The sequence below is a fragment of the Myxocyprinus asiaticus genome, chromosome 25, assembly GCF_019703515.2.
Source record: "Myxocyprinus asiaticus isolate MX2 ecotype Aquarium Trade chromosome 25, UBuf_Myxa_2, whole genome shotgun sequence".
NCBI lineage: Eukaryota > Metazoa > Chordata > Actinopteri > Cypriniformes > Catostomidae > Myxocyprinus > Myxocyprinus asiaticus.
This window is the reverse complement of record NC_059368.1, coordinates 15,282,080-15,294,288: the sequence shown is the minus strand read 5'-3', so window position 1 is coordinate 15,294,288 and position 12,209 is coordinate 15,282,080. Positions and strand designations below refer to the sequence as shown.

General features: G+C 36.6%; 1 protein-coding gene across 2 annotated transcripts in view; it reads right to left on the bottom strand.

Annotated features, from left to right (window-relative positions):
* Positions 1-12,209, bottom strand: part of LOC127415903 (NBAS subunit of NRZ tethering complex) — a 243,396-nt gene that overhangs the window by 62,948 nt on the left and 168,239 nt on the right. For both annotated transcript variants that reach the window (XR_007893017.1, XM_051654908.1), the window contains exons 47-48: positions 8,770-8,859; positions 6,305-6,500 (exon numbers count right to left, since the gene is read on the bottom strand). Coding sequence is in view for 1 of the 2 variants with exons in the window: in XM_051654908.1 (XP_051510868.1) it covers positions 6,305-6,500; positions 8,770-8,859 (286 nt within the window). In the remaining variant the exon portion in view is untranslated. The remainder of the gene's footprint in view (positions 1-6,304; positions 6,501-8,769; positions 8,860-12,209) is intronic.

The window sequence follows — 12,209 nt, the reverse complement described above, 5'->3', positions numbered from 1 at the left end:
GATCTACATTTCCTGTGACTTTATGATGTTTTTCTGTTCTTTTATAGCTTCACTGTCACTATTCACAAATGGCATACCCTACGGTTTAGTGGACTTGCCGAACATGTTCAAGCAAAAGCCACAAGTATGGTTAGACTGTAAAGTACGGTTAGGGGTATAATCATCTGACAGGCAAGGTGTTGCAGTACCAACTAGTCCTACATGGGTGCATAACATAGTAAGGATTTTTTTTTTCACTTACTGCAATTGCCTTCTGCTTTCTGTTATAAAATTAAAACAACTGTCTGTCTTCACTGTCCAACACAATGTCAACTGATAAGAAAATAGAACACTAGAAACCTGTTAGAAAATGTTAATTAGTGTCCATCTCTTATTTAAAGCTTAGAGATAGAACAAACTCTCAGTAAAACCATAGGAAGTTAATGCAGAAGAGTACAGAAAGTGAAACTTCTTGACATTTGAAGTCTGTGAAGAGGGTGATGATGTAAGTGTGGCCCGGGGCTGTGTCAGGGAGGTGGGGCTAATGACAGATGAGAGTGACGTGTGAAAGACAAGAGCACTCGTGACAGACCAGAGCCGACATACTGCCAGTGGGCCTGACATCATGGTGACATTTTGAAGACAAACAAGTGTGCAAGATAATTTTCAGAAGAGTCAGAAAATCCTATTTCACAGCAATCAAATGACACAGACTGCAAACACAAATACTTAAATTATTCAAAGTGCAACTACACAAAACACCAATATACAAGGAAAAGAAGCACATTTTACAAGGATACAAAGATATAAGTGAAAATAAAAGTAAAAGCAAGAACACACACAAACACACACACTTAAACTGGTAGCATTAAACACCAGGCCCAGACGATAACAAGAACAATTCCAACAGGAGCATCGACTGTCTGTAAGGAATTGTTAGCTCTACTTTTGCAATCAGCGAGGAGCCAAGTATACACATACACACACACACACACACACACACATCTGGATAAAGACATTAAAACGGCACTGCTAAGCATGGGCATAATAAAGAATGCAACTCCAGGAGGAACTGAGACCTTGTTTTAATGACCACATTAACCCTAGTTATTAAGCATGTCTGTGGTTAAAAGCGCGCGCACACACACACACGCACACACACGCACACACACACACACACTCACTCTCTACTGTTTAACCTAAACACTGACAGCTTCAAAACATGACAAATGAGTCCAGATTATCAAGTTATGGGACCACGGCAATGGCAATATCTCATGTCTGATCCCAAACACACATGTACACAAAGACACATGCATAAACACACCTCTTAGTCTTAGTCTTCATATTAATTTCGAGTAATTACCTCAAGAAATACTTCAGTGTAAACAAGGGACACTGGGACACAGACAGCTGGCAAATAAAGATCCTCAATTCCAACTGACAAAGCTGCTGGTCGTTGCCAAACGAAGAGCCGGCGCTCAAAGGGACCATGACATTTTGTTGTAGTTAGGCTAAGACGGATGGCCAAAACTAAGACACAAAAATCCATGCCTGTGTGCCATTGGGATGGGGATCGGAACAAAACTCATTGCAATGCCAAAGGGTAGGAGATAGGGTATGTGTTTGTTTATAGCATTGTTGTAGAAATGACATAGGAACAGTATTCATTAGTAGGTGAGGTCAGATAGATTGGTGACATCGTCATTGATGAGTTTGCTTTGAGTTTATAATGTCAATCAAGTCAACTACAGGAGTTTATTAGATTACACAAATTGATCCATAACGTTTACGCCACAGAGAAAGAATTTAAAGGAGTATTTTGCACAAAAAACAACAATTTTGTCATTATTTACTCACCCTAATGTCCCTCCAAACTCATTTCAATTGCATCTAGGGCTGGGTGATATACAGTATATAGTATATTCACAATATTATAGCAGTGATTTTGCTGGCGATATAAAATTAAGCAATACTGTGAATATCACAATGATAGTAGTGTGCTTTTTATTCGGCCACTATGTTTCCTAAAATAGCTTCATTAGACTTATTTCATGATGCTTCAGGGCTGCACAATTATTAAATAACATAAAAATTTCAGTATTGTCATATATGATTATTAAACCGCAAAAGGCTGCAAACAAATTCAATGACTACATGGTCAGTATGAGCAGGTGACACGCTGTTCTGTGTGTATGGGTTCATGATACGCTCTTTACAGCGCGCACAGAGCAGTTTGCTTGCAATGTGAAAGCAAAGCACTGCAGGTTTACACATTCACACAATTCTAAACATTTGTACCCGCTACAAGTTATTTTAAAAATGGGAAGTGATGGAGGTGATGGCATTTCACCAGATTTGTAGTGAGCAACATTGCAAACCGTCAAAAACACAATGCACCTCCAGTGTTCCACAAAAACAAAAGCTCCAAGTGAAGGTGAAGTAAATACGACAGCACTTTAAGCTTTTCGCCAAAATCAAAGCTTTTTACAGATTAATTACATATTAAAAATAATAGCCTTCAATTCTGTCCTTTCTAAGTTATCAATTACTAATTACTATCAATTTGGGTCTTTTTTTTACTCTATCTATGATTTGACATTTCACAATTGACTGATTAATCAACAACTGATTGTTTGTGAGTTAACAATTTCTCAAATCATTATTGAGTGGTGCAAATGGACCACATACATATTACGTTTTATTAGGAATAAAGCTTATCTATTCAATACCTAGCACTTCAGTAGAATATGCTCCAATGATCATATGTATACTGGTGGTTACATGTTTTGAGTGCAGATGGGGGAACAAGCCGTTGAGGTAACTGTCAAGGCAATTTATGATAAGTGGGAAAAAAGAGAATTACCATATTGGCAGTTCAGCTCATGACGTCAATTTGTAGGCCAACCCTTGGAAGGCCCTTGGGAAATGTGAATGGGTTTTTAGAAGACCGTTTTTATAATTATGGGTAAAATAAGGTCTCTTAACATACTTCAAAAAAATATTCATGTTTTGTTCTACAACATTAAATATAAAGGAGTTGTACATTAAATTACACTACAATGGTTGTCCTATTAATTACGCGTATAAGTGCGTATAATAAATCTGCCTGCTTGACGAATGACGTTTAATTAATAGGAGAAACATTGTAGTCCTTATGAACAATTCTTTAGCAACTTAAGCCGGGTTAACACTGTATGATTTTGGCTACGATTTGCCATCTGAGAGAAAAATCGGGGATCATAAAATATTTTTCTTCCTAAAGAGCAACATCAGCAGTCTTTGATCGCTTAGTGTGACAGGTTCACCGATGGCCGATTAATTCGTACAAAGTTTTTCACAGACCTTATTTTACTTATATATATATATATAAAAAAAAGGCCACAAATATAATTTTTAGATTTAGGACTATAATATAGCTCTATTGCACTGACAGTTAATGAAAGAGACAAAAGCACATTCCAACCTCTCTTGCTCTCACTATATTTCTGATCAAACTCATTTCCGTAATCAGACAAATGAGCAATAATCAGTCCTGTGTTTCCTTTGCTCAGATGTGGATCTTCCTCTTTCTAAGAGCGCAAACATGTTTCCTCTATGTAGATTTGAAATGACGGCCCTTATTCAGGTATGATAATGCTCAACAACACTACCCAGACTTTGGGGAGATAAACAACATCACATCAGAATAAAACGGAACAACAACAGCAAATAGCTCAGCAAAAGATGCGACAGAGTGAACAAATCAGAGACTTGAAATGCAGCTCTTCCTCTGCAGCAGTAAAGTTGTGGTTGCTATGGCAGTGACTTCCAGAATGGGCTAGCATGTGTGTTAGGAGTTTATTAATCTGGGATACAGGGGGTAGAAATGTTATATTAACACATACACTCTCCTATGGGCATGAACAAGGACACACACAGATAACAGGCACAGACATAAATAAAGATACAAACACACACCTGGGGCTATCAGACAATAACCAGACTCTGTAGCTCATGATATAAACCAGTTCCTGGATCTCCGCAGGCAGACACACTGCGCCAGTGTTCCGTGGCCTGATGCCTACCGCGCGAGGCACACAGGCCCAATCTCAGTGCTCCCAATCAGGATTTAGGCATCTGAGGATGTGGCCATCCGTTCGAGGACTTCACGACTCAGTGAAAAGGCACCAATCCCCTTTCCCTCCCTCAATCTGTCCATTTTAATTACTCCTCCTTTAGGGCATCACTTCTCATTACAACTTCCTTCATTATCCATTCTTTGTCAATAAAGACACACAACATTAATTTGTGGAGGAAAACAGCAACTGCCAACATTGGGGACACAGTGTTCGGATATGATTATGCGATTCACTGTTTCTAAGCAAGCAATAGTGGTAGCCACAATTGAGGCAATTGTTAGGAAAAATAAAGTGATAATGTTTGGAATAAGAAGGTTAGACTTCATCCTAAATGTTCCACATGCTCTGAACTATTCAAATCCAACAGTGACTAACTATAAATAAGCACTTTATGCAGTTTACTCTCAATTGCCCTCAACCCATAAACAGTTTCATAGGCTGTTGTTTACCACTGAATAATGCTAATCAGTGGCTGGTGGCAAACTGGAACTACTGACGGCAATCTTGAGGGGTTCTTTTTCTTTAAACTTCCAAAGACTAAAAGTTGCACTTAATTATTCTATTAAACAATTGGCTGATTAATCCTCTTAAAGTGAAACCAAACATCTGATAGTGTCGGCGTATATAAATACTCATTTGCATGATTAAAGTTTAGAAGAATGCATTATGTGATTTGGCAGAAAATGGATTAACAGCATGTGTTTTTGTAGTGTGCATTGTATAAGAGTTTTGAGAAATATTGTCTTCCCATTATGTCAGAAAACTCCAACTAATACACTTTTATACTTTTACAATTTTTTAAGTTAATGTGTGTCATTTCTGTGCCACTAGCATCACCAAGCAGAATTGCAAAAATATAAACCGTATTAAACAAATTTTTTTTTTTATCAGGTTTTTTTTATTTTTTATCTGTAAATGGTCGAAGAAAGGATAGAGGTAACACTTTACAATACGTTTCTATTTTAGTTACATTAGCAAATGCATTAGGTATCATGAACTAACACTAAACAATAACAGCATTTATTTTTAACAGCATTTATTAATCTTGGTTGATGTTAATTTTAAAAAATGCAATTCTTAATTAATGTTAGTCGACAATGCATTAGCTAATGTTGTTATATACAACTTTTAATTTTAAAAACGTATTAGTATATGTTGCAATTAACATTAACCAAGATTAATAAGTGCTGTAAAAGTGTTCATTGTTAGTTCATGCCAACTAATGTAGATAACTAATGTTAACAAATGCAACTTTATTGTGAATTGTTACCAAGATACGCCTGCTTCAAACACACACCAATGGTTGAGCCAGTGTTGCCATGTTGGGCTGGTTGGGATGCTTAAACTGAACAATGTTGTGATAGTGCCACAGAGTTTGCACTTTTCAGGGAAATCAACCTACGAATGGCTCACCTATACAGTAGTTCTCTCTGCATAATAAAATTATGAGAAAGTATTTTTTTAAATTACACACCTTTAACTATGGCAACATATCCATCCATCCATTGATCCATACATCCAGCAATTCATTTGTTTGCTCCACAAATTGAGCCCAATCTGTTCTTTAAAATCAATCTGTTTTAATCATTTAACTAGAATCTTGGAAAATGTACAAACACACGCCCACTATTGGGACTATGGTGTCATTGTAGGTGAATCTGAGTTCTCTAAACATAATATATTACTTCATCTGATCTCTTTTGTTAACCAAAAGTTCACCAAGGATATTCAGAAGGTCATTCTCCAGAGAGAGAGGGAGAGAGAGACAGACTAGGGCAGAAAGACATGTTGTATTATATTCCTTTTTCTCTGCCTTTTGCATTTACTCCAGCTGCTCTGGTACATGCAGATGAATAAAAAAATTAAAAACAACACAGAACACGGCAGAATGACATGCATCCCCAAAGGAACATGAAGTGAGGACAAAGAGCATGGCCAAGCAGGCAGTCAGTAATCCCTGGACGGACATCTCACTCCTTCACATCCACAACAAACACATGAAATGCATGCGTGAGACTAGTTAAGCAATTCCTATAAGCACATACTAACTCACAAAGGGCTGCACTGTAAAATGAGATTACATTCACAGTGCCTCACAGAGGAAATAAGCTAATGCTGAGTCAGAGATGTGGGAACATAATAATGTTTATGTGTGAAGTGTAAATCATGTTTTGTACCAGTGTGGGTATATGCTTGTTTTTTACCTCTCTGTTTGGCCAGCAGGATTTCAAAACTGCTTGGCTCCTGAAGAACACCAGTAGGTGGATGTCCTGATCACTGAGATTGAAAGAATGTTCTAGAATCTGCAGCACTTTGATTCGGGGTCGTACCGGTTTAGTGTCATCTCCGCAAAAAGGTCGTAGCCATGCCAACATGTCCTCAGATGTCACAATATTACTGCTAAAATACATGAATGTAACACAGCCTTAAGATCACAGAAAATCAGCCAAAATTGTTTTTTTTTCCCCTCTTATTTATCTATGTAAATATTATAGATACCACTGTACATTGTAGTGTACATGTGCAGTTGACGCATTACGTGCCCATGTACTTTTTTCATCAACATCAAGCTGTTAGGTAATATTGTATATAAATGTATAAGGGAAAGACATTGTAGATACATTTTAGGTTGTTTAATCGGTCTCCTAAAACCTTTTCACCATTTATTAAACCTTTTTGCCTTCACTGGTTCATCAAAAATGGTCCTGCAGTGTGACAATATATCAAAAGAACAAATATTCCATAGTCTCTCAATTAAAGTGAGGACATAAATCTGTGTGCATAATAATTACACTATGTAACACAATTTTTGTTTATACCTCAAAAGTATAGAAAATGGCTATTATTCCCCACAAACTTTGCTTTTGTGACCAGGACAGTGATATTTTGAAATGTACCTATTTCCAATAAGAAAATGGGCGAATTTGTGTCTTTTCATTCACATAAAGTCAGAAAAAGCAACATATGAATCCAAAATCCTTCTTTAGCTGTGGTCCAACGAAGACACCGGCTTTGACCTTTGCCTCAGACAGCTTAGGGAAGAAGTCTTGAAGGTACTTGAAGGCTGCCGAGTCCTTATCTACAGCTCTGACAAATTGTTTCATAAGACCCAATTTGATGTGCAGTGGTGGCATCAGCAACTTCTGGGGGTCCAACAGTGGCTCCCACTTGACGTTGTTCCACCCCACAGAGAACTCGGTCTGCTGTGGCCAGTCCCTACTGTGGTAGTGCACCTTGGTGTCCCTGCTGTCCCAAAGGCAAAGATAGCTGGGAAACTTGGTAAAACCGCCCTGGAGACCCATCAGGAATGCCACCATTTTGAAGTCTCCAATGACCGCCCAGCCGTACTCATCATACTTCAAGGTGTCCAGCAAGGTTTTGATGCTGTTGTAATCCTCTTTGAGGTGCACCGAGTGAGCCAGAAGAAGAGACGAATACTTATCATTATGGACCAGCACGGCTTTGAATATTACTTTAGTATAAATATATGTTAATTTGGATTCATATGTTGTTTTTTTCTGTCTTTATGTGAACGAAAAGACACAAATTCGCCCCTTTTCTCATTGGAAATAGGTACATTTCAAAATATCACTGTCCTGGTCACAAAAGTAAAGTTTGTGGGGAATAATAGCCATTTTCTATACTTTTGAGGCATACACAATTCGGAAATAACATTTACTACCCAGCAAAAAAAAACAAAAATAAAAATAAAATAAAAAAAAAAAATTGTTACACAGTGTTATAAAACAATTAGCAAAACCGCTGTTTAAAATAGTTTTAAATTGAGTTTTGCATGCCACACTGCAGCAGATTTCAACTTCCCAAAAGTATTTCATGTCAACTACCCATATACACATTGTCCTTATACCTGTTTAGTTAAATACAATAATAATAACAGTTTGTTTGTCAAGTGTTTTAAAATCCAAGGCACAAAGTAATTACATATTAAGTACATGTTGTTCATTTATATTACTCACTACAGAACTTACCTAAATACTGTAAATAATAATAATAAATAAATAAAATATGTGGCCATGTTATACTGTATTTCATAAAATATGGTTGGTTCCAAGATGGTTCCAGCTCTAAAATCTGATTAGCTGAGACACTATAACACAGCTGTAAAGTAGCCAATCACACATGATCATACACCAACTGAAATCTGTTAATGCACCAATAATTTGTTCTGAGAATGATCTTTGATTATTATGGTGCTAGGTAACCGCAAACAGCTTATAGTTAGGCTAATAAACAATTACATGTCAAATTAATTGTTTGTGACTATCTCTATAAATAAATGTAATTATTTATTGTGCATTGGTGTCTTTTACCATATTGCTCACAAAACACCTTAATAATAGTGTTTTGTTGTATGCAGAAGTTGTATGGCCTACTTTATTGGTTCTTGGTCACTTGGTAAAGATTCTTAACAAATGCTCTTTTTGTGTTCCCACGACATGTGTGAGTAAACAATAACAGAATTTTCTTTTTTGGGCGAACTATGCCTTTAATTAAAGCAGTGGTACGGTATGATATTGCCCATAGCATAATGTCCACATATGGCCGTATGACTTTATACATTAAATACCATCTCTTCTCTGAGGTTGAACGGGCGGCATTTGGCTTCAGTAATGGTAAAAAGGTACAATGCAACAAAGGACACACTTACCCGCTCTGTACATTAGTGTGCACTGCCGCAACGATTCCTTCTAATACCTTCAAGGGGTCTGCATAATCTTTCAAAGCGTCCTTGTCACCACTGAAAACAAACACACACACACATACACAGACATAACTTGAGTTTTGGTTCAATGTCTTGAGACTTTTGAGCGGCTTTATAGCTCTAAACTTAGTGTGTGTGTGTGTGTGTGTGTGCACGAAAGGAAAGGATTTTCACACTGAGCAATCTTAAATGTCCTTCTGCTGAATCTCTAGCTGCAGGGCTCCTCCCTTCTATTCTGGACTTGCCCGTCTCCCTCCATTAAAAGTCTGTTCATGTAATGCTTCCATGCGAGAGGTTGCACCACATTACTGTGTTTCTGTTAAAGGAATAGTTCATCCAAAATGAAAATTCTGTCTTTATTTACTCACCAGTTACGTCATTCTAAAACTGTATGACTTTCTAATGCGGAACACAAAAGGAGATATTTTAATCAATATCTTGACGTCTTTTCAATAAAATGGCAGTGGATTGTGCCTTACTTTAAAGCTAAAGTGTGTAACTTCCTCGGTGGTAGTATACTTTCTCATACCCCAGATTAATTTGCAGAGACAACTTTAAGCCATTTGTAAGTACATTTTCTTGAAAACTGTAAACACTGTTTATGTGGCAATATAACAGTTCCTCTGTTTTAGAGGCCTGTCCGGCGTATTCAGAAAGCTTTTTGAAAACAATGTCTATTTATTTCAGTAGTGCAGAAATTACACTTTAAAGCTTAAAAAAGGCCCAGAAAGTATCATAAAGATAGTCCATGCGATTTGTGCATCATATTCCAAGTCTTCTGAAGGCATGCAATTGGTTTTGGTGAGAAACAAACTGAAATTTAAACCATTTATTAGTGAAAAACTTGACGTCCGCTGCACACTGCCATTATTTTGAGAAGACGGACAGAGATATTTATTAAAACATCTAGTTTTTTGTTCCACATAAGAAAGTCATGTGTTTGGAATGACATGAGGGTGAGTAAATGATGACAGAGTTGTCATTTTTGGGTGAACTATTCCTTTAATAATTGCTTTGAATTTTTATGCAAACATCCTCTTATATATTTCTACTGCTGCAGGAAACACATTTTGTCTGGCGCTAAATAATTTGTCTGTGTTCTTTGCCATTCTCCATGATATCAACAAAAGCTCTTTTGTTGCTTCCTTCAGTACTGTTGTTGTTGTGTTATGCCTCCCTTTTTATGTTTGGTTTGGGGATGTTGCAAGTCAATACAACATGAGCAATGTTTCAGTGGTGATGACAGTTTTCCTTGCACTGCTTCCAAAACATTCATGTTTCAACATCCTCTGTATAATACATACTATTATTTACTTCAGCTATATCCACCGATTGTATCAAATCACAGTCTGTGAATATGGTGTACAAAAAACACAAGTGATTTATTTTCTCTGTTGCAGCCAGTGCTGTAGCACTTAATTAGCAGAGCGCTAGTTGGGATACATTTTTCTGCTTTGCCCTTGTTATAAATGGCACTGTAGTCCATTTTATTATTACACTATCATTAAAATGTTCATGCAGTGTTAAATTCAACAGGATTAGTTTGACATTCCGTTGGTACTCTGGTAATAAGTTTAAAGACTTTAATTCCAACATGAATTAATTCTCTTTCAATCCTCAAAAATACTATGCTCTGATTTTAGTATGATTGCAATAATCTTGTAATGTCACAATTATTTTTTACTGGTACTGTGACCTAAAACATTACACAAACTAGTATTTTACATTTTCTGAGGAAAGTCTGAGTGGTGTTTGACAATGCAAAACTTGCCGACATGGTGGTAGAGTGCTGTAGGTGGCAGAGTTGTATAGTAACGAAGTACAAATACTTTGCTACTGTATGCAAGCATTTTTTTATTATTTATTTTTTGGAATATTTCGACTTTACTACATCTTGAAAAGAAAAGAAATTCGTTTACTCCGATACAATTCTCCAGATTCTTTTTTTACTTTTGTGACTGAAAACAGCAAAAAATGTGAAACACATGCAGCCACAATTATAGTGATGTCCAATTTGTAAATTAATCACTCGAGTCAAATCTTTTGATCAGTTTTCTTCTTTTGAATCGGTCAAAAAAATTCAAAAGATCACGGAAAGTTGCCAGCAATTCACTGAGGCTCGAGTATGTGTTTCATATCAACAATGAAGGAATCATTCTTCTGCCACTGTTGGACTGGGATACAAGTATGGACTAGCCATCGGGATTAAACTGTGCAGCGCATCTGCTGGCCACAGCGCGAGAGCAGAACGGGGCCACTACCGGTCTCTCACCTGAGCAGCGCTACCCTAACGAACCTGCATTGAGCTCGTGCCCTCATATACAGTGGTAAAGACAGCGCAAGTTGTGCAGCCCATTTGAATTCAACACAGAATTAGCTGTTATACACCCGTGTGATATGGAAATCTTTCTGTCTTTCTTTTGCTATCATTTTGAGGACAATGAAGTACTGACTAAATGCAGCAACAAGGCTTATGCACTGTTAAATGGACATTTTTTTAAAGAACTGGATGCCAGATCAGATGTAATTTTTATGTATTAAAGTTTTACTGTATTGTGCATTTAAACATTCAAAGATAATTCTCTGTGAAAGATTTTTGTTTAGTCAACCCAGTTGTACACATGTTGGTCAATAAATATTATTAACAATGACTTTTGTGTTTCTTGTGAGTAACTGAAATAGATTTAGTTAAGTGTAGTCTAAAAAATCTACAATAATTATAATGAAAAATAAAGTATAAAAGGTATAAAAATACTTTTTTCAGGTTAATTTTACCCAATATTTAAAAGTAAATGTTGCCTATTTTACAAGGTTAATTGCACTAACTATCTAAGTTACATTAGCTAGACTTTAACTGATATTCTTAACCTATATATTGCATGCTAAAATTGATAAATATTTACTCAAAGAAATTGCTGCCTCATTTTTGGGGGTAAAATCTATAGTTTGTTTTTTTCAGTGTAGGTGTTCTGAATGGTTTCTAGGTGGTTACTTTCTTGCACAATAGAGCCCATTCCCAAGTCTTTTTGATATTTCCTAATCTTTCTGATGTTCTGGCCCTTTGATATCGCTCCTGTCCTTCCTTCAATGCAAGTCTATGGGATATTTTTGTCCTTTTCCTCAACAAACCATACAATTTGTGTTATCATTCATGCCTGTAGCACAAACAGTTCAGGCGGAGTTTAAAATTTGGGTTTGTGGTTTGTTAAAATTATCTATACTCCATGCAATGTTTATTTAAGCTGCTGAATTATCATTTACGTATATATTGCTCAAATCCTAATATTGTCTCTGCTTCCATCTCTGTGGTGTCTAGTTCTTCTTGCTGCAGGCAGTAGCGAGTCAAAAGTGTGCTAGAGATAAAAGAGTGCTTTAAGTTGCCTTGT